Raw genomic sequence first — 27,742 nt, 5'->3', positions numbered from 1 at the left:
TAGCATCTCTGACCCCCCATCCCAGGCCTCTCACTAGCAAAGCCAGACTCCTACTGTACACTGATAAAGGGCAAATACCCTGAAACAGCTGTCTGTACATGGAGTCTAGCTTTGCTTTTATTTCCTAGTCATTGTTTCAAGGCTTCTATAAAGAGTCTAACTTTAGCTTAAAAGAATGCTGTCTTCCAATAATTAGCACTGTGGAGGTATTATTCCACCTCCCTTATTAGCATATTACCCAGAAGAGCATAAATGGCCTTTTGAGTTGCCTCATTCACTGTCTAGGTGCTTTCCCTAAGTAGAAAAGATACCATCGTGTAGTACATCCATGCCTTCCTATACAAGAATGCCTTGTTATTTTAATATAGGACACCAGTATTGAGTTATAGCGCTGTATCAGCCTTTTGGACTACACCCTATATAATTGTATATACTGTAGCCACCAAAATCTTATCCTCTTGCATTGCGATCAACATATTAAAGTATACATTTTACAATAAGTAAAGCGGAGAACTTCTCAGTAGTCAACAATCAAGTAGACTCATCCTTTAATAGCGGAGACATTCACTGCAGAGTAGAGTATGTACATAATCAGTAGGTTTCTAACATCGTAAGAGGACCCCCGAACAGAGAAAAGAACAGTGACCCAGACAAGTCAGGATGTGGTTTTATGCAGTGGCAGATCCACTATAAAGAGCTCCTGAATTTAATTGCTTTCCCGCAGTGACCCTGTGGACAGTGTCGAACCTGTAATGAGGCACACCGCGGCCGCTGCCTAGCAAGCAGGAATTTTGGATAATAAAATAGAAGGGATTTACATAAAAATATACATTATTTCTGAAACAGATGACAGATTCCCAGACTCTGACTTGTGTACATGGGTTTGTCACAAAGACTCAGGGAGCACATTCGACATTCAAATTCAAGTCAAAGTGTGACTTTAATATTTATCATTTTAAGAATGAATTAATGGGGTTTCTCCTGATCCATATTTAGAGAGGCTTGAATCACATATTCTCAAGTTAGCACAGCAGTGGACTGAACAGTCGAGCAGTACCAGCGGCCCTGGAACCCCACATAGACAAGGTAGTCTAGAGTTGGAATTTTGTCATAGGTTTTTAATAGAGAGGGTTGCATTTCTATCCACTGGTCTATTTGGGCAATCAGCCAGCTGATTGCCCATCTCAAATAGGCAACCTGACCTTGACAATTAATTAATGTTGCTACTGTTGGTCTACCCTGGGTTGCCTGAGACACTAAAGGGGTTACCAAGATTACAAGTCATCCTGCTGATCTGAAGAACAAGACCCCCGCTGATCTAAAGAACGGGGATTTCGTGTCCCCCTCTGCCTGACACTGAGGGCCAAGCATGCATGGTTGGCGCTCCGTTCATTTCAATAGGGCTGATGGAAACACTTAAGCGATGAGCTCGGGTATCTCTGCAGTCCCATTGAAGCTGAATAGAGCGCACTTGTACCAACAGTACTCCATTCTGTCTCCTCCTCACTGTGGGGTATGTGTGTGCAGTAACCCTGCAAGTGAGGAGGATGGGGGAAACAGGACCCCTACCGATCATTAGGTAATCTACTATCCTGCAGATAGGGGATAACTTAGAATCTTGGTACAAACCCTATAAAGTTGTCATACTCATTCAATTGCTGTCGACCGAATGCTTGTTTGACTAACAGCTATTCCTAATGACCACACACACACACACACATGCATGTTCAGCCATGATGGTAGCTTATTTTCCTGGAGAACAAAAGATATGACATGTTAAAATTCAACATGCCCAATCCCCCACCCCCATTCCATCAAATATCTGCCTAATGAGCATCAGGCAAACATCTAATACACATTAGATGGTCAGTCGAGCCGATTCTGCCAAATTTGGCAGGTTTGGCCAACTGTAGTCTAATGTGCTGGGTCATCTTTACTCAGCCTTGAAAGGGATTTTCTAATATATATATATATATAGGGTTTAAATACAGCCGCCCATGCCGCAAAACTATAAAGCAGCGTATACCCCTTCCTTGTCCCATGTCACAGCACCTCCAGCGCTGCTTCTTCATTCTCCCCACTGAATCTATTTGCAAGCTGCAGAGTCGGCCTGTGAATAGAACATCACAAGCTACTGCAACTAATAACAGACCTCAGTAGTTGATCATTAGGGTCTATGATTGGCTGCTAAAGCCACTGATGTCCCGTCAACAGCCTGTAACCAGAGCACCAAAGAGGAGAATGGAGAGGCAGTGCTGGTGGTGCAGAGACCTGAGATGGGGGAGTATAGGTTGTTTAACTGTTTGGAGCCATTGGCAGCTGATGAAAAAAAAACATTTTTTCAGAAAACACCTTTAATTTGGGATATCTTGGGTAAATCTGGACTTTTTTGGTGTCTGGCTGCCATCATGGCCCTGCAGGTGGTACTACTGTAAGACGGCAAAGAAAATTAGTGTAAAAATGCAGTCAATGCACTTCTGTCAACTGTCATTCACAACCTTGAATATAAACTACAAAATATATAGCATATAAAACCATACCCCTCCATAAAGGCTCACATATTACAAGAATCCGTTTCTCATTCCAGGTGCCCATCAGACATTACCCATTGTAGTACAAGATAATGCGTGGGAGACAAATGAGGGCATTTAAGGGGTTCTGACTAGAGATGAGCGAGCATACTCGCTAAGGACAATTACTTGATCGAGCATTGTCCTTAGCGAGTATCTCCCCGCTCAGAAGAAAAGGTTCGGCTGCCGAAGTGGGTGACAGGTGAGTTGCGGCCATGAGCAAGGGGGAGCAGGGGGGAGAGAGGGAGAGAGAGATCTCCCCTCCATTCCTCCCCGCTCTACCCTGCAGCTCCCCGCCCGCCACCGGCAGCCGAATCTTTGCTCCCAAGCGGGTAGGTACTCGCTAAGGGCAATGCTCGATTCAGCAATTGCCCTTAGCGAGTATGCTCACTCATCTCTAGTTCTGACCATTTGAAGATATGGGGTCCAAATATTTAAAATGGCAGCCCTGGAACTTGGTTCAAAATCCTGAGAAGCCTTTACTGAGAGTATACTGTATGAAAAAACACCACCTTTGTGCTTCTTGGACCAAATCTGGAGACACCTTAAGGAAAATATTGACAAAAGGGCCAGCCCCTAAAGTAGCATATCTTCTTATTGTGTGCCATACAAAAAAAAAGAATATAAGAGACAGGACAGGTGCCATGTTGTCAATGCTTTAGGCAGCACAAAGGCAGGGATTATCGCATTATTTCAAAGAACTTCATGTAGCCCTGGATAATATTAAATACCAAAATAAATATCTATATAACAAAGCGCTGGCGTGTACTAATTTAAGTACTCATTAGATAAGGTTCTGCTGTACCTGGCAGACCTATACTTCAGTTCATGGTAGCATTGCACAAAACTGTGGTATATGAAGGTTATCGGTAATGCAAGGAGGACAATCCCGCTGACCACACATACTCCTCCAAGTATTCTGCCAGGAACAGATATAGGGTACATGTCTCCATAGCCTACGGTGGTCATGGAAATAATCACCCACCAACAGGCTGCCGGTATGCTAGAGTAGTCCTCATTTTTCGTTTCAAGGTCCAAGCCATGTTCAAGAAGCTGAGAAAGTGCACCAAAAATTGCCATAGCCACGCAAATAAACACCAGCAACATGACCATCTCTCGGTAGCAGCGTTTCAAAGTGAGGCCAAGAGTCTGGAGACCGATGAAGTGTCTTGCGAGCTTGATTACCCAAAAAATTCTCATCATCCTCAAGACTCTAAGTGTCACCCCAGCTCTTTGCAACTGAGGATTCTCCCCCGTGAAAAGAGTCATGAGAACTGAGATGTAATAAGGACTGATAGCCAGCAGGTCAATGATATTTAAGGGCCTTTTCACAAATTCACACTTATTCTTGGAGACAATGAACCTGACGATGCACTCCGCTGTGAACCAGCCAATGCAGATAGCTTCAATTATCCTGCGGAGAGAAAACATGTTGAATAATTTATTTCCATAATGATATTTGAAAGGGCGTCCTTCACCGTCACAAAAATGGTTCTGCTTCTAAACTACGCAATTTAAGTAAATGGAGCGTATGAGTATGTAAATAAAAAGCATAATTTTTATTAGACTGAAGCCCAATGTAAAACGTTGCATGCAAGAATCGTTAGAGTGAAATAACATTTAGGTACCTTGAAATTGCTAAATGTTTAAATGGAAATTAAAGTCTACTTGTCGATTTGTTTTACTTTTGGGTAACCTATAGATGTAGCAAACTTTAACTTGACTTTTCAATGCCTTTTATTTTGTTAACGGGGTTGTCCCCTCAATAGAAGGTATTCCTTTTCCAGGGTATAGATGGCTGATCTGTGGCAGTTTGACCATTGGAAGCCCCACAATCACGAGAACAGTAGTCTCAGAAGGCCCAGAATGAATGGAGCAATGGTCAAGCATGCATGCTGTCACACCATTATATTGGGACTATCAAAGATAGCCAAGTTCAAGGGCTTGTCTTTCTCCAGCAGTCCTACTGAAATGAATGGCGTTGTGGTGTATATGTGTGACTAATGCTCCATTCATGTTGGAACCTTTCACCATTCAATAGGCAATGGTCACAGCTGACTTCTTCCCCCATCCTGCAGAATGACTTCTGCACAGGTCACAGAGCATGCCCACAACACTCTTCCATAGAATTCAATGGGTTCCCTCCTACCCATTATGTGAGGCTGCTGTAAAGGATATCTCTAAATGTTAACTGCAGATCAAACAAGATGTCCACCCTTAAGGCCCATTTAGACATAACGACTCTCACTCAAATTCGCTCAGAGCCATCTTTTGAGTGATAACGATTGCGTCTACATGCACGGGCATCCTGCGGTTTTCATGCGCGATTCGTTCCTCGCTCAATTCTAGAATTTATAGAATTGAGCAATGAACTCTTATCAGCGGTGCAGCCTGTTATCACAGCTCTGTTAAGAGTCTTTCAGCGGGACACGAGCTGTAAGTGCGGAGAACAATGCAGCTGTTTGCTTACGAAAAACAGCTGTATTGTTCGACGAGTGATAGCGGCGGTGTCCCGCTCCACCTGCATAGCTCTTTAGTAGCTGATTAGCTACTATAGCCTATGCAAAGATGATCGCTCAAAACTGTCACTCAAACTGTCGTTTGAGCGATTTTTGAGCGATCATCTTTTAGTGTAAATGGGGTCTTACTGTCATCTACAGACAATAGAATTTAAAAAATCTATAATTGGAAAATAGAAACAGATTAGAAAAATGGAAAATGTTTCACTATCTGGTTTTAATTAGTAAAAAAAAATAGTTCATGCCATATATTCCCATTTAAAGGCCAATGGTGCCATGAACGAGGTTTTCAATTCTAGACAACCTAAACTTACTAAACATTAAAACAATCTATCACTGAGAAGCTTCAATGCTGAAAAAACGTTTCAGGCCAATAACAAGATCTTAAAAATAGATTCCTCCATTGTCCTATCATATACGACAGATACAATCCATAATGTAACATTTCCCTAAAAAAGCTGAGAAAGGTTGATGGACCTGTTCATATTTTTGTGCTAAAAACCTATGAAAAGGTTAAAGGCCTTCAAGTTAAAGTCTTTATGAAGTCTTTTAGAAAAGGGCAAAGACGTTCTGCCAGTTTTCCCACTGAGAGGTTTCTCATCATAGGTCAAGGGAATGTCACTTATATGAACACACACTGTTTGGCTAATATGGGGATTGTTAGACAATATTTTCTGGCCTTCTCATCCACCGGGCTAAAACTTTGGCTTGTTATACGGTAACTGGCTATTATCGCTAATGGCAGTTTTACCACTAGTGAACTATGACTTTTGCTATAGTTGATTGTATGAAAAGTTTTTTTTTCCTTTTCCTTTCATGATCTGACTAGAAATTTCAGACCTCGTTCCTGCAAACACATGAGTTTTTTTTATTGTCAATTAACAAAATGCAAAGTGAATGAACAAAAGAGAAATCTACAAACCAATATTTGGTGTGGGCGCCCTTTGCCTTAAATGCAGCATCAACTCTTCTAGGTGCACTTGCACACAGTTTTTGAAACAACTTAGCAGGGAGATTGTTCCAGACATCTTGGAGAACTACTTACAGATCTTCTGTGGATGTAGCTTGCTCAAGTCCTTCTGTCACCTCATGTAATACCAGACAGGGCCGTATGTACAGCTCATGCTACTCTAGGAACTGAGCCTGAGTGCGCCCCCATTAAAGATCCATTGACACTCGCCAAGTATTGTCACAATCCACTTGTTTTTGAGCAATTTGAGCTATTGATTGGTCAGTGTTAACAGTGGTGAGGCTTAATAAAACTAGAAAATAAATTAGCGGTATCACAATTAATGAATGTAAAGGCCAATCATGACAACATTTACCCAAGGTATTGTTGCCCAGTGGAAATCGGAACAATAATCGTTTGGTGTAAACACTACCAGCGACTGAACGACCAATAATCATTAATTTTGCTTATCATTTGTCATTAAGAAAAAACGACGATCGGCATGATTAAACAGATAGTCATTCATCTACAGCACATGTGTCAAACACAAGGCCCGCTGCCTCGTGTTACGTGGCCCGCGGCGTGCCGCCGCTGACCACTGAAGCGATTACCAGCTGGGGTGCCGCAGCTCCCCGCTGGTAATCGTGCTATTACTGCTGTTCCCGGAACACACTGACGTCAGTGTGCAGCCAGGATCATCCTCCCCAGTCCCCTGCTCTTCAGTTCCGCAGGAGAGGACTCGGGGAGGAGGGGAGGAAGCGTACCGGGCTAGCCGCAGGAGAGCGGCGCTAACTGCAGGGAGCAGGTAAGTATATGGGTTGGGGGAGGGTTAATATTACTGCTGCGGGGGGGTTAATACTGGTGCTGGAAGGGGTTAATATTACTGCTGGCAGGGTGGGGGTTAATTAATATTACTGCTGCTGTGGGGGGGGGGGGTTAATTAATATTACTGCTGCTGGGGGGGGGGGGTTTAATTAATATTACTGCTGCTGGGGGGGGGGCGTTAATATTGGTGCTGAAAGGGGTTAATATTGCTGCTGGGGGGTTTAATTAATATTACTGCTGCTGGGGGGGTTAATATTACTGCTGCTGGGGGGGGTTAATATTGCTGCTGGGGATGATGTTGCTGAGGGGTTATTACTAGTGAGGTGAAGGTCACCATAAGCCCGATGTGGCCCTCGGTAAAAATGAGTTTGACCCCCCCCCCCGATCTACAGGAACTGAGATTTCTCTGCATCTGGCCGTTAGAGCAGGAGCCTGGCTGTCGGTAGTAAGCTAAGCCACCACCTTAAAAACATGTATGTGCAGGTTAAATGCCCATTAGTGGGGTCAGCAAAGAGGAGTATTGGTCGTCACTAAGGAGTTAAGAATCGCCCATTATTTCCTATGGCAGCCTGAAAAAAAAAAAAACCTCGCATTGCACTCACATGTAGATGTGGTTTTATGCAACTGTCCTGCAATTTTGTTTTTTACTATTGAAAGAGCATATGATTTTCATGCGTGGAAGACTTGCAAGCGCAATGATATAATGGTTTCTTTTGCAAAACGTATCACTCTCACAGGCAAATATCATAGGTTTACAAGTGTGATATCAGTCCCAGTTTCTTGGTCCAATATCTCACTTGCCCATGAGAATGTACCCTCACTCAAGTCAGTGCCTATGTACTGGCCCAGAGTTAACGGGGCCCCTCCTTAGGTATGAATGTGTTTGTCTTGTGCCTATGTATTGTCAGTGTCTTCTGTGTTGCATGAATTTGATGTGTATTGCACCTCTGCAGCACTGAATGGGTTACTGTCTGGGTTATGTCTGAAAAATGTATCTTGTTGTGTGTCATGTGACCATGTGATATATATGTGTATGCAAATTGTAGTGCAAGGGTCTTCTTGCAAAAGTCAGTCTGCAAATTGGTTAAAGTCTGGGGAAGTCTGAGGGACTTTAAATGATTAGGAGAAACTGTGCCTCGTCTAACTAGGAGCCCAGGATAGAAGAGGCTGAGCGATTGCCTTGTGTGTGCCCTGGGCCCAATCCACCCAGGCCTTCCTACTATTGACCTGGAGGACTTAGAGAGTGAGAAGGGCTGCCATGCAGTACTGAGTGCTCTTTCCTGAACGTGAGTGTTGACCAGTAAAGAGCTGGGGAGAGAGAAGGAGATTGGCCGGGAGCAGAACCCCTCAGATAACTTGGACTGTGGACTCGTCTGTCATCCTGTGATTCCTCCCTGTCACACCACTGACTTGTTTGCACCACTGTCCCGATGGTGTGTGTAAATCGTTTGGACTGTTAATCGTTGGCACAAGTAAACGAGCTTAACCGACTATTCCCGATTCTGCTCTGAAACGTTATCCCTGTGTGTGGACTCTTTATTCACAATGTCTGGATTCACCGCAGAGGAAGGAATGGTGGCATCACGAGTGACAAAAGGACCTTAAGGTAAACCACCACTTGGGTTACCGTTTGAAACTCCCCCAGCAGGAACTTGGATGGGTCCCATGCTACCCCCAGGGGAGGGGATGGTAGAGCCCCGTGACAAGGCCTCAATCTACCCCCTATCTCCTCAGCTGTGGGCCCACTCCAAAGATTCTGCACCTACATATATATATATATATACACACACACACACATTTAAACTTCTACATTACAAGCAAATATACTGCACTCACATATACACACATATATACTGTACCTATCACATGCATGCATATTACGCACAACTATACATACACATTACACATATAGTATCCATTTACACAGATGACACATACCTGCTCTTCAGGTAGCTGATGCCTCATGCTGATAGCCCGGGTGCTACACAAGGCTGCTTTCACAGCTGTGTTAGGGCCATTTCATAGTTTTGCGACTCTCTGCTCCGTTTTTGAAGTAGGGAAAAAGTTTTATTCCCATTGATTGCAATGGGGTTTCAAAAAAAGGAAATACAAACAGGTTTTCGGTTCTGTGGATGGAAAAATAGCGCAGTCTGCAGTGTTATTATTCCATACAAAAAAAATAATTGGGAGCAAGCAGAAGCCTTGCCGTTTGCTTAACTTTTTTTTTTGAAACTCCATTGAAATCAATTGGGAAAGAAATGGATCATTTTTTTTCACTTTTTATATCAGTTTCTCTCCTTCAAAAACGGAGCGGAGAGATGGAAACCCTGAACTGACCCTAACACAGATGTGAAAGCAGCCTTAGGCCTCATGTCCACGGGGACAGATCCGCAGCGGGTGTCCCGCACGCGTGATCCGCACCCCATAGGGATGCGTTGGACACCTGCAGGTAGTTAAATACCTGCGGATGTCATTTTCCCCTGAGGCGCGGATTGCGTCTGCGGGAAATCACCCGCAGCATGCTCCATTTTAGTGCGGGTCTCCCGCGGGGACGGCTCCCGCAGGCTTCTATTGAAGCCTATGGAAGCCGTCCGGATCTGTGGCACACCCGCAGCTGAACTCCTGCTCTCCGGCGCGGGAGCGTGGGAGAGCAGGAGTTCAAAAAATAAAAAGAGTGCACGGCACATACGAGCGGCACGCTGCCGGCGTACCGAGTACATTCGCCGGGCCGAAGAAAGAAGATCTGGCCGCGACAGAGGGAAGATCCGCAGCGTCCGGACAGGTAAGTAAATCTTCTTTTTAGGCCTCATGTCCCCCGGAAAGGAGGGACCCGCTGTGGGATTCTGCATGAAGAATCCGCGGCAGGCCTCATTTTCCCCGTGGACATGAGGCCTTTCACTGCCTACTTGTCTGTGAACTCCCTGCTCCACCCATCTCCTGTCTGTCCCAATGACCTGTGAGCCGCGGTCTGCATCAAGTTATGGGCAGCAAGATGAAAGCTGCAGAGAGGAAACAAGTGAAGGCTGCATCTTGTGCCCATTCACTGTGCTTGCACCCTGAGCATATGCCCCGCCTGCAATCCGCTACCTAGTCCTTGGCGTGGTGTGTCCTTGAGAGGGTCTGTCCACATGGTCTTTAGTGGCAGCCATGATACTTCCTTGTGTTGCGGGACTGAGGCGGCTTGGCTGATCGGTGTAGCGGCAAACAGAAGCTGCTGCTCAACTGATCAGCATACAGTATACACACATTAGAGCAGATGAGGTCCCCTGCCTACAACAGTGACTGTAGCCTTGAGTATTCCCTTTGCCCTCAGTAGTGATTTTCATAGGAAGTAGGGGGGTTGTAGAAATGTGATTTTTTATTTACTGTTAGCTGGCCTAGCATCACCCCCTGCAAGGAGCTGCCCTAGGCACCACACGCCAGTACCTAGGGGTAAATACGACGATTCTGATTGCACTTCCTATTTAAGGAAGGAATGGATGTATTTTATTTAGGTGACCAAGGCTCGGCGTTACGAGTTGAAACACGTCCTCCAGCTTTTTCTTTTTAAGTGGGATATGTAATGGCAGGGTTTATTTAATAAAGAAAAGCATATCCTTTTTAGAGAACTACCGGCTCCATTTTCCTTTTGGAGATACTTTATGTTACTAAATACGACTATGCCTAGACAGACTTAATGATGTAAAAAATTGGGCTATGTGTGGACCATATTATCACCTCCAGGACTCCTTCTTCTTTATGCTGAAGATAATTCTTATTGACATTGGCTGGATGTTTAGGTCGTTGCCCTGCTGCAGAATAAATTTGGAGCCAATCAGACGCCTCTCTGATGGTATTGCATAACGAATAGTTATCTAGCTGTATTTCTCAGCTTTGAGAACACCGTTAATGAGGAATGAATCCCCAACTCCATTTGCTGAAGTACAGCCCCAGATGAACAAGGAACCGCCACCATACTTCACTGCTGCCTGCAAACACTCATTATTGTACCGCTCTCCACCATGCTTCCCTGCTGGCTGCAGACACTCATTATTGTTCCGTTCTCCACCATGTTTCACTGCTGACTGCAGACACTCATTATTGTACCGCTCTCCACCATGCTTTACTGCTACCTGCAGACTCATTATTGTACCTCTCTCTACCATACTTTACTGCTGCCTGCAGACACTCATTATTGTACTGCTCTCCACCATGCTTCACTGCTGCCTGCAGGCACTCATTATTGTGTCGCTTTTCACCATGCTACACTGCTGCCTGCAGACACTCATTATTGTACTGCTCTCCAGCATGCTTCACTGCTGCCTGTAGACACTCATTGTACCGCTCTCCATCAGGCTTCACTGCTGGCTGCAGACACTCATTATTGTACCGTTCTCCACCATGCTTTACTGCCGCCTGCAGACACTCATTATTGTACCACTCTCCAGCCCTTCAGCAAACTAACTGCCTTCTGTTACAGACAAATAGTTCACATTTTGAATCCTCATTTTAGAGCAACTGCTGCCATTTTTCTGCACCCCAGTTCTTATGTTTTTGTGCATAGTTGAGTAACTTGGCATCATTTCTATGTTGAAGGTATTGCTTTTTGATCTTCCATGAAGACCACTTCTGGCAAGTCTTCTCCAAACAGTAGATGCGTGTACCTGGGTCCCACTAGTTTCTGCCATTTTTGAGCTGATTGCACTGCTGGATATTTTCTGATTTTGAAGGGAAGTAAGCATGATGTATCTTTTATCTGCTGCACTAAGTTTTCTTAGCATAGTATTGCATCTACAGTCCTCAGCGTTGCCCGTTTCTTCAAAAGAGCTTGAAAAACACAACTTGAAACACCGGTCGACTTTGAAATCTTTGCCTGTGAGAGACCTTACGGATGCAATATAACAACCTTGTGTCTTGTTGCTGTGCTCAATCTTGCCATAATGTGTGACCTGTGACACGAAATTGTCTTCCACAACATCACCTTTGTAGCAGAGGTTTGTTGTTCTTCACCCTGTTTTAAGCCTCCTACACAGTTGTTTCTGTTAATGACTGTGTTTCAATCTTTATGAAAATGATGATTATTATCACCTGTTTGGTATAATTGGTTAATTACACACATGTCTATAATGCTAGAAAAGCACTGACCGTATCTAGAAGAATTCATGCTATTTTGAAGGCAAAGGGTGGTCACACCAAATATTAATTTAGATTTCTCCTTTGATCATTTACTGTGCATTTTAATAATTGACAAAAATAAACTATTAACAATTCTATTTTTGAAAACATTCTTACTTTGCAGCATTTCTTCCACATCTGCTTAAAACGCTCTCATAGTATTGTAACTACTATAGTACGGCCCTCAATAGACAAGAATATAACTACTATAATACTGCCCTCAATAGACAAGAATATAACTATTATAATACTCTTCCCTATGTACAAGAATATAACTATTATAATACCGCTACCAATATACAGTACAAGAATATATCTACTATAATACTGCCCCCGTATACAAGAATATAACTACTATAATACTGCCCTCTATGTACAAGAATATAACTACTATAATACTGCTTCCTATGTACAAGAATATAACTACTATAATACTGCCCACTATGTACAAGAATATAACTACTATAATACTGCTACCTATATACAAGAATATATCTACTATAATACTGCCCCCCGTATACAAGAATATAACTACTATAATACTGCCCACTATGTACAAGAATATAACTACTATAAAACTGCCCTCTATGTACAAGAATATAACTACTATAATACTGCCTCCTATGTACAAGAATATAACTACTATAATACTGTCCCCTATGTACAAGAATATAACTACTATAATATTGCCCCCTATGTACAAGAATATAACTACTATAATACTGTCCCCTATGTACAAGAATATAACTACTATAATATTGCCCCCTATGTACAAGAATATAACTACTATAATACTACCGCCTATGTACAAGAATATAACTACTATAATACTGCCCCCTGTGTACAAGAATATAACTACTATAATACTGCCCTCAATAGACAAGAATATAACTACTATAATACTGTTCCCTATGTACAAGAATATATCTACTATAATACTGCCCCGTATACAAGAATATAACTACTATTATACTGCCCCCGTATACAAGAATATTACTACTATAATACTGCCTCCTATGTACAAGAATATAACTACTATAATACTGCCCCCTGTGTACAAGAATATAACTACTATAATACTGCCCTCAATAGACAAGAATATAACTACTATAATACTGTTCCCTATGTACAAGAATATATCTACTATAATACTGCCCCGTATACAAGAATATAACTACTATAATACTGCCCCCGTATACAAGAATATTACTACTATAATACTGCCCTCTATGTACAAGAATATAACTACTATAATACTGCCCTCTATGTACAAGAATATAACTACTATAATATTGTCCCCTATGTACAAGAATATAACTACTATAATACTGCCCCCTATGTACAAGAATATAACTACTATAATACTGCCTCCTATGTACAAGAATATAACTACTATAATACTGCCCCTGTGTACAAGAATATAACTACTATAATACTGTTCCCTATGTACATATGTACAAGAATATAACTACTATAATACTGCCCTCTATGTACAAGAATATAACTACTATAATACTGCCCTCTATGTACAAGAATATACCTACTATAATACTGCCCCCTATGTACAAGAATATAACTACTATAATACTGCCCCCTATGTACAAGAATATAACTACTATAATACTGCCCCCTATGTACAAGAATATAACTACTATAATACTGCTACCTATATACAAGAATATATCTACTATAATACTGCCCCCCGTATACAAGAATATAACTACTATAATACTGCCCCCTGTGTACAAGAATATAACTACTATAGTACTGCCCTCAATAGACAAGAACATGCGGGAGTGAGCAGGGGGAAGAGAGTGAGAGGGAGATCTCCCCTCCGTTCCTCCCCGCCCCCTGCCGGCACCCGAATCTTTAGAGACAAGCGGGGAGATACTCGGCTAAGGCACTACTCGCTCGAGTAGTTTGCCTTAGTAAGTATGCTCGCTCATCTCTAGTAGTATTGTGTGGCACTGCTATTTAGCACAGTGTATTGTTTTTGTAGTTTATTATGGCACTTAACATTGATGATTAGGACCTCTGTGTGCGGGTGCTTTCACATGGGACTGAATATTCCCCAACAGTGTAGCAGATAATGCCGTCCTGGGATTCCAAAGCAAAATTCTAAACATTTAACTGATTTTCATGTGGAATTGCTGGCAGAATTCTGCATCAAAATCTATACATGAGCAGTGCATATTTTGGTGCAGAATATTGCACAGGAAAACATAATCTGCAACGCTATTGTGGAGTATTCTGTCCCATGTGAAAGAACCTTAAGGGTACGTTCACATGTAGAGGTATTGGTATTGGCTCTGCAGCAGACATCAGCCTGCAATTCAAAAGAAGAAATCTGCTGCAAATCTGCACCAAAATCTGCTGTATGTGAACATTTCCCAAGGGCCCCTGCACACTAGCATTTTTCTCAAGCGATATCACTGCATTTTTTTTCACGCGAATGTCAGTAGGACTTTTTAATTTTAAAAACACAAACTTGCGATCTTTGTGCCATGCATTTTAAACATTAGAAATCCCCACTGACTTTTGCATTAAAAAAACGCAACAAAATCACGTGAAAAAAATGCACGTAAAAAATGCTAGTGTGCAGGGGCCTTTACACACAGGTGTGTGCGTATGCGTACATTGGTGCGCACAAAGCCGCACACCCACATATGTGCACAAACACGCTTAAATGCAGGTCCGTGCAGCATTGCTTTCAATGCGGCCGCAGGGAGTCATCTTGTCACTGAACACTGTGACAGCACTGTGTCACAGCTGTGGCAGAGGATCGCGATGTTCTCCCATTGCTTTCAATAGGAATGGCGCTTCTGCAGTCCCATTGAAAGCAATGGGCTGCTGGCAAGCTCTGGAGGGTTTTTTCGGGGAAGGGCTTTAAATATAAGCCCTTCTCTGAAAATCATCCCTAGTCTGTGTTAACAATAAAAAAATATATATTTTACCTCTCCTCAGCTGCCAGGGCTCAGGCGCATCTAGCCTGTTTTTTCCCTGTACTGCTCCGAATCTGTTTCAGCAGGCTGGGATTTAAAATCCCCGCCTGCTGAAAGGACTATATCTGATTGGCTGAGCACTCAGCCATTCATTGAATGACAGCTGAGTGCTGCCTGTGATTGGTCACAGCACCTTGGAACTTCAGAGGGGAGATGATGATTCATGCATAACATCCCAGCCTACATCCACTTTGTGCCACTCCCTACAAGCTGGTGGTTGGAGCACTGTGAGACTGCACTAGTCGCATATAGCTAAAGCCAGCCATGCCTAGATCTAGGATCATCCTCTACAGGTAGGAAGCTTTCTCCATCAGTGTAGAAAGTATTCTTTAGGCCCCCTGTCCACGGGCGTTGCAAAGTCCCGTAGCGAATCTCCGACAGATAGGCTGAATGCAGAGAATCGCAATGATTCTCTGCTCATGGACACAGGGCCGGCACTTTCCATAGCAACGCTATGGAAAGCTTCAGACGGCGTGATTCGCCGGCGATTTACTGACGGCGAAATCACGCCCATGGACAGTGGGCCTTACTGTGAGAGCAGTGAGACTATACAACATTCTGCCACAGGAAGTGGTGATGGTTGATTAATTAAAGGGGTTTCAGCCCAAATATTTTTTAAGCTTGCTCAAGGTAGGGAAGAAACATAAAAAAGTCATACTTACCCCAATGGATCTCCCGCTGTTCCCATTCTACTGGTGTCTAGTCCTTTGCTGCTCTTTGCTTTCTACTGCAGTGATGACATCACTGACACCAGGAACATGTGGCCACTGTAGTTAATAACTGGCTCACTTCAGCTGTAGTGGCCACAGTTGCCAGTGATGTCATTGCTGCTGCAGGAAGTAGAGAGCAGTGCGGAGTGGGCAATGGCTGATCAGGAATAGCGGGAGTACAGGTAAGGTGAGTATGACTTTTTTATGTTTCTCCACCACCCAGAGTAGATATTGTAAAAAACTTGGGGGCTGACTAACCCCTTAAACTAAATTTAATAAAGGCTCTGGTTACCTTTCTAATAGTCGGGAAGGAATTTTTGCCTGTGGGCTGCTACCTTATGTATTTGCCGTCTTCTGTGGGATAACAGGTTGAACTATATGGAACTTGTGTCCTTTTTTGCACTTCTGCACTTTATGTAATTGCAGGTTTCTATTTTATGCTCCGACATATTTCAGTTATTCTACGCCGTATCTCTTGGATCAATGTAGCTCAGTGTACTGATAGTTAAAACAGATGTCTTATGGGAAAATCAATACCGCTGATCTGCCCATGGCATATAATGTACCAAGAGGACGCTGATATTGTGCTTCCATATACAGTCATTCTGCGCTCACGGACTTATCTAGTGGTCACTGTAAAATTAATTTAACTCTATTAAAAAAAGAAAAGAAAATCTGTCACAATGTCCCCGAGTCGCAGTTTGTCTTGTTGCTGAAGCGATAATTATCCTTGACTGTAAAGTATAGTACACTGTGTACGGCAGAGAGCGAGCGGAACACATCGCAAAGTTTAGACTGGTGCCCTAAATCTGTCTGGAGAGCGGCTCGGTAATTACATTTACCAGGACCACTGTATATAATCATAGGTAGGGGAGGGACAGGTCCACTTTATCCTCTGCACTTTTTTTTTGGTATTTTTTACTTTATCACATAGAGTATGTTACTATGTATTCTGCATAGTTTTCCATTTTACTTTTATCATCATTGTTGGATAACGTTAAAAGGGTATTTCCATCTTGGCAAGTTATTCCCTATCCGCAAAAAAAGGGGATAACTAGTAATTATTAGGAAATTATAGTACCAGTGTTTCTGGTGGTGCAATGCGCCACACAGCTCTGCTACATGTATGTCACACACCACACACAGCTCTGCTACATGCGCATTTCACTGACACACACAGCTCTGCTACATGTGTGTGTCACACACACAGCTCTGCTACATGCATGCATCACACACAGCTCTACTACATGCATGCGTCACACACACACAGCTCTACTACATACGCATGTCACAGACACATACAGCACTGCTCCATGCGCATCACACACACCACACACAGCTCTGCTAGATGCGCATGTCACAGGCACACACAGCTCTGCTAAATGCGTGGGTCACTGCCACACAGCTCTGCTACATGCGCATCACACACATCTCTACTAGATGTGGACGTCACACACACACACAGCTCTGCTACTTGCCTGTGTCACACCTACACAGCTCTGCTACATGCACGTGTCGCATACACAGCTCTACTATATGTGTGCATCACACACACAGCTCTGCTACATGCACGTCACACACACACAGCTTTGCTACATTACATATGCGTCACACACAACACACAGTTCTTCTACTTTACATACGCATCACACATACCACACACACTCCTGCTACGTTACATGTGTGCCACACACCACACAGAGCTCTACTACTTTACATGTGCATAACACACATCACACACAGCCCTGCAACATTACATGCTCATCACACACTACACCAGCCACCATCTCCAGCGAGGTCCCCTGCTTCAGCACTGCTGTTTAGCTGCTCATCTGTGGTAGCGAGTAGGAGGCCAGCTGAAAAGCAGTGACAGCATGTAAGAACAGAACTCCAGGAGTGCTGCATCTGTAAACTTGTCCTGATCCTGCCTCCTCTTGTGCTCCATCCCAGCCTGTGGCAAACCACAATTGCCCTAACCAATAATGGAGGGGGACAATTACTTTTAAATGGTCACTGCCCTTTGAGACAACTTGTGTTACCATGATAGCCAATATGATAACTAGTAATAGTGAAAATTGCTTTATGTACCTTAAAGGGGTTGTCTCGCGAAAGCAAGTGGGTCTATACACTTCTGTATGGCCATATTAATGCACTTTGTAATATACATCGTACATTAAATATGAGCCATACAGAAGTTATTCACTTACCTGCTCCGTTGCTAGCGTCCCCGTTGCCATGGTTCCGTCTAACTTCGGTGTCTTCTTGCTTTTTTAGACGCGCTTGCGCAGATGCATCTTCTCCCTTCGGCTGGTCTTGGAAGCATCGGCGTTTTGGCTCCGCCCCCTTTTCGCGTCATCGCGTAGCTCCGCCCCATGACGTGTGCCGGTTCCAGCCTCCTGATTGGCTGGAATCGGCACATGACGGGGGCGGAGCTACGCGATGACGCGAAAAGGGGGCGGAGCCAAAACGCCGATGCTTCCAAGACCAGCCGAAGGGAGAAGATGCATCTGCGCAAGCGCGTCTAAAAAAGCAAGAAGACACCGAAGTTAGACGGAACCATGGCAACGGGGACGCTAGCAACGGAGCAGGTAAGTGAATAACTTCTGTATGGCTCATATTTAATGCACGATGTATATTACAAAGTGCATTAATATGGCCATACAGAAGTGTATAACCCCACTTGCTGCCGCGAGACAACCCCTTTAAGTTGTATTTATGTTATGAAAAATGCCTATAAAGTGCTGACCACTAGGGGTCTCCCTTTCTTCTAGCTTTTTGTCCATAGCTAGTCGTCAAGAGAAGTAATAGAGGTAACAGCAAGTGGAAGAGGATGATGAATCATGCTGCCCATAGAAGACTGTAGTGAGAATACGAGGCACAGAAGTAGATACTCACAGATGAGCTGCTTGAACTAATCTTGAATTATTTACTGTATTACAGTTGCTGAAGTCACATTTAGAGCTTTGTCAGACGAGCGCTTTTTTTTTTGCCCCAAAAAACGTGCTCCACGCATGTGCAAAATGCGCATGACCAAAGCTTTGTGCATTCTTTTACATGTGCCCAAAATAGTGTGTGCCTTAAGCCGATTCCTGGAGTAGCTGTGCTTGTGGAAGCACAGCTGCTCCACGAAGGGACCCTCATCACTGAACACTGTGACAGCACTGTCACAGTGTTCAGTGATGAAGGGACTCCCTGCGGTAATGAAGGAATCCCCTGCCACAGCAGTCACAGTCTTCAGTGATGATGGGACTCCCAGTGGGAACGAAAGAATCAACTGCCACGGATGAGCAGCTTAACAGCAATGCTGAAGCAAGGGACCTCACTGGAGATGGTGGCCCTTAGCGATTGGCCAGTTTACCCCTCCATGCCAGCCCTGGCAACAGCTGTGGCAGTTGAAAGCAATAGGATGAAGGCAACCCCTGCAGCGATGATTTTCGGGGGGTGGCTTGAAATAAAAGCCCTATCCCGAAATTAATCCCTAACTGTTAAAAAAAGAAAGTGCTGCCTCTGATTGGCTAAGCGCTGTGACCAATCAGAGACAGCACTCAGCTGTCAGCATTCTGTAGGTGGGGATTTCTCAATGCCCTGCCACTAGAATACAGATGAAGACTGACGGGGATGGGGAGAAGAGCCAGACAGTGCTTCTAAGTGAGTTAAATTATTATTTTTTTAACAGCTAGGGATGAATTTTGGGGTAGGACTTATATTTCATGCCACCCCCCAAAAAATCATCTCTGCAGGGGTTGCCTTCATCCCATTGGGTGGCAGCAGCGCCGGCCCCATTGAAAGCAACAGGATAGCATCTTGGTCCTCTGCCACAACTATGACAGCTGTAACCGTCTGGGTCCCTCACGCCGTCATAACCGTCTGGGTCCCTCACGCCGCTCTGCAGAGTTCCGGCAGCTGGCTTGCAGTCCTCATCAGCCAACAGAAAATTGCTTCCTGGTAAAGGAGTTTGTAAACCCGGTCTCCAGAATGTGATGGCTCTGATTGGCTCTTGTGCGCCGCAGCTGAGCCAATCAATGCAGCGCATGATGACTCAATCGCAACCATTCAATGCGATGGCTGTGATTGGTTCATTGAGCGCTGCATCGATTGGCTGAGTCGTGGCATTTGAGAGCCAATCAGAGACGTCACTTCTGGGAGGCGGAGTTTACAAACCCTGTTACCAGAAAGCGATCTTCTGTCAGCGACTGCCAACTCAATGTGCGCAATGATTGTATGACTAACCATTCCCTGATATCTCATGTCTAGATCACCGTAGATGAGTCTGGAGGTTCACACGAGGGTCTCTAACACCTGTAGGAGCCACCATATAGGCACTATGTATTCTGGCAGTGCAGCCTTTAACACCTTAGAACCAGGCTGTTTTGTAGATAAAGGACCAGACCCTTTTTAGGTTTTACTGCCCTATTATTTTTTTTTTCTTCAGCAACCAAAATTATTTTTGCAGCGTTTTGTTCGTGACATATAGGGCTATTTTTTAGATACCTTTTTTACTGATTTTTTTCCCATTTTTTTAGTTTAATGAGGGGTTATTTTTAAAATGAGTATATTTACACTAAAATAAGGCACAGTAATGGGTTCATCCTTTTGTTTCGGATGTTTTGATATATAATTTGTATAGTCTCTGATTATAGGACGCATATGGCGACCGTTTTAGTTGGCATCGCCGGTGGGTTATTGTCTTTCTTATGTATATAATTTTATATAATTCTGTAATTTTTTTAAACTCATTTTTGTAACAATTTTTTTTACCCTCTATGTCCCCCATGATATCATATAAGACCTTTGGGGGTCATTTCACACTTTTCCACTGTAGCTGGGAAATCCATAGGAGCCCCAATTACAGGGTAAAAAAATCCCCTGTAGTAACAGTAGTTACCAACAGAGCTGATCTGGATCTGTTAGGACCCTGCAGCTCTGCCTTGGCAGGGGACACCCAGCAGTCACGTGATCACCGGTCAATAGTGGAAGTAACACTTCCGCTTTGTCTCTTCACTACATAACATTTATTGAGTGCTATGTAGTCTTTGAAGGAGAAGGCAGGAGCAGTTAAAAACCGCTACTCCTTTCTCATAAAGGTCTTCGGCCGTGACTAACAGCCAAGGACCCCACCTGCTCCTGCTACACGGCAGGAACAGAAGCTTTAATCCAACACCATAATTTTACTGTCATCCGAGATTAAAGTCCAGGACCAAGCTCTGTAAATTTACGGTGCTTGGTCCTTACAGGGTTAACGCTGCTCTGTGTTGTATTTACCCAGTTGTAATTGAATTGATACATTTCCATGGGTATTAATAAAAGAAGAACGGCACCATGCAGAGTTCTGAGAAAGATGTACCAGAATTCTGTACGGCGGCGGCTCATCTGAAAGGACAAACAGCTTCAAGAAAAAGTCAGTCCTAGTTTACTGCATGGAGTATTTATATTTTGCAGCTACATTAAAGTTTTGGAGGAGGTGATTTCTGCTGAAGGGGGATCTTAAATTCAAGGGTTCTCTTACTTTTCTCTCTGCACTTTGGAATACATGAACGTACAACTGCTTGTGAGTTCTTAGTTATATGGAGTTTGTCTTAACTTTTGATAACAATCAGACCACATTTCATAACTCATCAATGCAGAAATCCAGGTTATTCCAAGGGGTTCATTTACTTTTCCTTGCACCTGGTACATTAAGTCACCAAAGAACTCTATAGTTGCCGTATTATAGCTAGTAAACCAGTCCCCTTTTCAAAAGGGCATGTCCACGACTGTATTCATGCGTCATACGCGGTGAATGGAGTCAGTGAAAGTTAATGGGTTCTATTCACTGCTTATTGCATGTGTAAATACAGTTGTGTGACTCTAGCTAGGGGTGCATTCAGACGAGCCCTTCCCTAAAAATCCCTGCAGGGCTTGCCAGCAGCCCATTGCTTTCAATAGGACTGCAGAAGTGCCGCTCCCCTTGAAAGCATTGGGAGAACATCGTGATCCTCTGTCACAGCTGTCACGGCTGTGGCAGTGGATTCTTTCATGCCCACGGGGAGTCCCATTGTCACTGAACACTGTGACAGTGCTGTCACAGTGTTCAGTGACAAGGGGACTCCCCGCTGTAGAATAGTGACACGCACCACGGACCTATGGTGCATGCATGTCCTATGTTTTGCAGGCAAGTATGTTTGCAGGAAACCAATGGTACGCACATAAACACGCGTGTCTGAATCCCCCCTAAGGTCCCTTTTCCATCTGCAGCAGAGGTTCAGTTTGGAGACTCTGGTTCCAGATGTGGCAATAAATCCTGATGAAAATATGCAGCATGCAGTGCTGAAAGCAAGGCAGACTTGTTATAGTTTATTTGGCGCCGGCATGCGCCGGATTCATCGGTCTCGATATTTTCATCGTTCGGCTCCATGGACGAAGCTGGACAATTGTAACCACCCGGAGCCCTTGTGCAGATGTGAATCGGCCCTTAGGGCGCCCACCCACTGGCGATTTTTTTTCCTTTGCGTTTTTTCTCAAGAGCAATTAGTTTTGAATGTACTCCTGTCCACTGGCGTTTTTTTTTTCAGTCCGTTGCAATTTTTAATATAGGAACTGTCAGTTGCATATGTGTCCTTATTTTTCTCTTAATGCACCCATGAATGTCAATGTAAATTAACGGAAAAAGCCGCGAAAATGCCGCGAAAAAGCCGCGAAAAACGCCGCGGAAAACGCTGCATTTTTCACGCACGAAAATCGCAAACGCCAGTGGGTGGGCGCCCTAACACTACCAAGTCAGTGTTGTCAGTGTACTGGAATATGTTATTTTTTGTCAAGGCGAATCGTACCACGCAGTTTTCAATTTATACATACATGTCCAAGAGGAATAACAGAGGAACGGTATAATATGTGGTTCGAATAATAGGTGCTCCAATATGGATATTTGATCAGTATTTACTAAAAACAGACATATCAAGAGAGAGCTGATAGATTCTCTTTAATCTGGTGCAGCATAGAGGCACCATATGGCGGCACACAGAGTGTCTGTATTAGGGTGGTTTCACACGGGCAAGATTTTTTGCCTGATGCAAGAGTCAGTAAAAAAGCAAATGGTTTTCAATGGTTTCCTTCCAATCTCTGATGTTTTCACTGATGCGATGTTGAGAGAACGGAAAATCGCGGCATACTCTATCTTTCTGCGATGCGCGATTTTTTAAAATCGCCCATACTTCCCTATGTAGTCGCTTTTTTATTGCACCGCAACAAACATGCGATTTTAAGATTAGAAAGTCCCATTGACTCTCATGATAAGAAAAGCGTAATCTTATCGCGGGCAGCAGCGATGCGATATTATTCTAAAAAAAAAAGCATCGCTGACACACGAAAATCGCAGGACAAAAACGCGATTTTCTGGCGGCAATATCATGATCGCCTTTGTGAAACTAGCCCAAAGCCTCATTCACACAAGCACTTTTCCTGTGGCCTTTTAGCCTTGATTAAGCGTCATCCAAAAATCGCGACCATGTGAAGCGTTGGATTCCAATACATTCATTCACATGGGCGATTTTCGCGTGCGTGCAAAAATCGCACCTTCAAAACATGAAATCGGTGACCGTTTTTGTTCGCTGATTTTTCGTGTTGCATCAAAAGATAGGTCTTCACCAATCTTTTGATGAAAAACTCTGGAAGCTCCCATAGACTCCTATGGGAGCTGAAAAAAAGGGAGGGCAAGGGAGTTTACTTGCATCCGGCGCTCAGAAAAGAAGACAGCTGGCTCTATTCAAGCAATTGAAGTCATTCCGAGGATTTGTGCCGACCGATGTATTTCACGCAATACGCCCGTGTGAATGATCGATAAAACATTAATTAATCTCAGGACTCAATTGTGGTCATTTTTCATTGACGCGACTTTTTGGTCAACGTAAAAACGCATCGCCTGTGTGAATGAGGTCTAATACAGAGCCATAGCGACTCCATGCTCTACCATACAGGCTTTGTGTGCGCAGCTCTGTCCTTATATACAGGCTTCCACAAACAGCACCTATAACAACCAGCATCCTGCAATGCAATGCTGTACTTCAGTCCCTGGCTTGAGTAAAGCGCCATTGTTTGTCCTGATATTCCACCGGTCAGTAATTGGGATAGAATTAGCGATGGTCACTGAGCACGCTCAGAAGGGACTATAGCCCCGGATCCCCCGCAGCTGCCTGTCGCATACACATCGCCCTGGGACTTGGAGATTGCGTCCATCCATCACTAGCAATAATCTGGTTAAGTACAAGACATGCCTGTACTCCTCCATTCCATCCCTGCGGTATCTTGAGTATCTCCTCCGCCTGCTCAAGGGTTGGAGAGCCCCTGCAGCAAGAAGGGATTCCTCAGCCAGCTACAGTTAACTCCTTAGCCTACTGAATGTGGCTGCACACTGTACAGATGTAGCAGAGCCGAGCTTCTCATGTGCTATGAGGCACCAGGATGGATTATCTGTGGGTATACATAGACCTAGTGAACCAATCTACAAACACAGCTCTGCTACATCTGTCTTCTACACTAAGGCTGCATTCTCTAATTCCGGATCGCACAGGTAAGTATCACACGGATGATTACAGCACATAATAACGTAACGCAATGCGCGTTTTACTGGAAATTACCTTCTTTTATCTGTTCGGGTGAAACAAGCCTTTGCAGCAAGAGCAGAAGACGTGGAGAGTCGCAGTAAAACACTACTATAACCGGTACGCCACTTGCGAATGTCCCCTAAGAGAGGGGGCAACTTTATACCACCGATAAATCCGTCGTCTTCCATGCGCATTTTAATGAGACTTTGCCGCAGAATTGCAAAGGGTGAAATCTGCATCAAAACTGCATGTATGGCCGGCTTTACACGGGCGCCTGAGCGCTGCGATTTTCTAAACAATGAACCATGCTTTTTTCGCGCATTATGGCGTATTTATATTTCATTTTTTGCGCTCATGTTCATTTATGTGCGGCAAACAATGGCGCACCGATTGAAATGGCTAATTAGTTCCAGATGTGTTCTTTTTCCGGTGCAATTACGTAGAGTTTCACGGACCTCCTTGCGTATTCTGCGCACCTTTGTGCACCCTAATTGGCTTCTACGGGGACCTATGGCATGCAAATACGCAGGAAAATAGAGCATGTTCTATTTTTTTTTGCGTGACCAAAATGCGCACGCAAAATATGGAAATGTGAATGAACTCCTTGAAATCAATTCTATTCTCTATGTATTGTGCGCCTAAATACGCCCATGTGAGGTAGGCATAAGTCATGCCACTATTGTGGTTGACTTGTCCGTGGTGTTATATTATGCCACGTGTGACTCCACGGAAATCTCTAAATGTAAGCATAGAGGCCCATTCACACGGACATATATTCCGTCCGTATTACGTCCATATTTTTTATGGACGTGATATCCAGAAGCGCAGTATGTCCTATTTTCGTCAGTATCTATGGACCTAAATCACCCATTAATGTCAGGGCTTAAACAGATGGGCACGTGCTAATACACTCACCGCTACACAGCGCATTAGCGGATGAACCAGCGTTTTTTTTGACTATTCAAACTCTGCACTATTATGCGCGAGTTTTTCAAAAAAGTGGGAAGCTAGGTCTTGCCCTATCTTTCTCGCACGTAGAAAAACACCCATAGTGCATGTGCAAATGCGCACGTAAATGTGCTTTCGCCCATGTGACACTGGCCTAAAGCTTTGGTTACACAATATCAAAAAGTTTAGAAAAGTGCGTGCGATTTTCTGCAACCTGCTATCGTACAACTATTGAAGAGTTGCGATGTTGCTGTTAAAAAGTTGCAAAACGGCTGATGTGTCCCAAGAGAATCGTAGTCGCAATTAACCTGCATTGAGGTCTTTGCTGCCAAAGTTGCATGTGACCAGCAACCAAATCTCCAACAGGTTTGGATTCATTGCATCTAGGGGGTCGTGGTCACAAGAAGTCATGTAGGTCATGGGTTACAATGTGACCCCATTGGCAATCATTAGATACAATGTTGCCTAAAAAGGGCATGCATGTTTGCTGTGTGATCTTGTATGAGATCACATTGCAAGATGTTGCATTAAGGAGTCGCCATGGTCTCAGCTGATGTGACACAATTATGTCATAAGCCACTTTATTACCCTGAACTAATAAGCCAGACTGATGTGATACGTATAAAGCATATGGTAAAAAAGTTGCGTTAGTTGTTTGTAAACAGCACCTAATAGGTAAACATAATGTATCTAAGCATCAGGCACTTCCTATTCTATTTGCAGCAGTCTAGTTATAGCAATGCATGCAGTACATGGCAATGACTGGTAGATGAGGGGTTAATCTGCGGTGTTTCCCTTCCTAGTAAACACGCTTGCTCTGCTCGCAGGTTTGGAGAAAGTGAACAGATAATGAGGTCTATTAGGATTACTTTACAAGTGTTTATATATATACTAATCCCTCATCACTGCGAAACTCAAGCAAGTTCTGCAGCAGGTGATTCCTATCTGGCCAGTGCTTTGTAGTATTGGGCTCTTTCTATAGAACTGGTCTCTTACGGGAAAAGCTGTAAAGCATGTTGGGAGGTGTATTTTCACAACAGCTGGACAGTGACTGGTTGGAGGGTACAAAGAGTAACGTGATAGAGCAATAAGTCCCCCCAAAGACAAACGGACACTGATAGTAGTGATAATGACTGAGCGTACCCCATAGGTTCCCATAGACTTGCTGTATACCTGTGCTCCTCCACGCTCCTATTCTCTGCTGTTTTCCAGTCTGGTAAGGTGCTAGCACATAAGACCACCATGGAGACAATGACAAAAATAGTCGATACCACAGCCAAGATCTGGGCTGCCAAGGATGAGGTGGGCTCCTCAAAAGTCATCCTCATACGTTCCAACCACTTCTTCTCCCCAGGTGCCTCTGGGTTTTCCTCGACTTTGTTTTCATCCGGCTTGGTCTCATCAGACATGTAGGTGTAGGTGTCTGACATGCGGTCATCCAGTCTTCTTTGACAACAATATTCCAGTTGGGAACACTCCAACCCCCAGTAGATCATCTCATTGTAGAAGGAAAGCTCACACATTTGGGGGACGAATCTTAGTTTGCCATACTTGACATACATCATGATAAACCCAAATGCCTCCGAATGCCTGTCAAAGAAATACTCATTCCTTTCCTGGTCATAATCATCACAAACCTCTAGGACATCCTTCTCCGAGGAACAGTTATGTAGCCTGCTCACCCTCCTCAGTGGAAAATCCTTAATCACATCCTGAGGAAAAAAATACCTGGCACCCCCAACATTAAGGATAAAGGGGTCCCTTGAAAAGTTCATTGCTGAGGCCACACGGTTGGGCGCTGTCCTTCAGTACCACCAAATTGCAGGTGAAGGACAAGCCTTAGAGTTGTACTTCTCACCTTAAAGTTTTAGCTCTGCTTGCGCCTCCTGATTGCCTCCAACCTGTCTCCCCTGGAGGATCCAAACAGATTGTTGATACATTGCACAACATTTTTTAACAAGAGGCGTAGAATATCTCAAGGCACCAAAGAAAAGTTCAGTTCAGAAGAAATTCTTGACCGAGAAGGTCCTGTGATACAGTCACCTTCTCAAAGTCTTCTTGTTCTTCACACACATACAGAACCTTAGATCTCCCACGTACAGTATATCAAAAAATAACTCTCCAGTGACCGAAAGGAAGAATTGGAAAGAGAAGAGGAAGGGAGGGAGGGAGAAGTACTGACAGCCACCAGCTCTGCTGCCTCCCGAGCTCCAGTGTCTGCTGAACTTTACTCAATGTGAGAAGCACTCAGAGGGAGGAGGACGAAGAGGAGGAGGAGGCGGAATGGGAGGTGGGAGCCAGCTTGTGTCTACAGAAACCTCAGTGGCATTTTTCTGTCTTTGTCACATGAATGTAATGTATATATACTGTGATCAGCCTGCATTGAGGATTAGAGGAGCTGAGAACTATGGAAATGTCCCTGATACTTATAACACCACTATCAGCAATGCAGAGAGACACATGCTGTAATTCATGCTTCCTCCCAC

At 43.9% G+C, this 27,742-nt stretch overlaps 1 protein-coding gene across 2 annotated transcripts; it reads right to left on the bottom strand.

Moving 5' to 3' along the window:
• Nucleotides 1-503: 503 nt before the first annotated feature.
• Nucleotides 504-27,456, bottom strand: KCNG3 (potassium voltage-gated channel modifier subfamily G member 3). 2 transcript variants are annotated; one of them, XM_066595572.1, is made up of 2 exons: nt 26,400-27,456; nt 504-3,984 (listed from the first exon to the last, which is right to left on the bottom strand). In XM_066595572.1, the coding sequence occupies exons 1-2, from the start codon at nt 27,029-27,031 to the stop codon at nt 3,339-3,341; spliced, it is 1,278 nt and encodes a 425-aa protein (XP_066451669.1). In that variant the 5' UTR covers nt 27,032-27,456; the 3' UTR covers nt 504-3,338. The 2 variants fall into 2 exon arrangements, with proteins under 2 accessions (XP_066451669.1, XP_066451670.1); XM_066595573.1 differs by having other exon boundaries at nt 26,430-27,456.
• Between the last annotated feature and the right edge of the window lie 286 nt (nt 27,457-27,742).

This window comes from Eleutherodactylus coqui, chromosome 3, assembly GCF_035609145.1.
Source record: "Eleutherodactylus coqui strain aEleCoq1 chromosome 3, aEleCoq1.hap1, whole genome shotgun sequence".
Taxonomy (NCBI): Eukaryota; Metazoa; Chordata; class Amphibia; order Anura; family Eleutherodactylidae; genus Eleutherodactylus; species Eleutherodactylus coqui.
The sequence above is the reverse complement of the archived record's forward strand: the minus strand, read 5'-3'. Positions and strand labels throughout refer to the sequence as shown.

Bases quoted from the DNA above. Each gene is read 5' to 3' on its own strand.
- KCNG3 (XM_066595572.1), bottom strand. From the start codon at position 27,031: ATGAACTTTTCAAGGGACCCCTTTATCCTTAATGTTGGGGGTGCCAGG. The intron at 3,985-26,399 runs GTACGCTCAGTC...TTCTCTCCGCAG, and splicing joins AGTCTATGGGAACCTATGGG to GATAATTGAAGCTATCTGCA.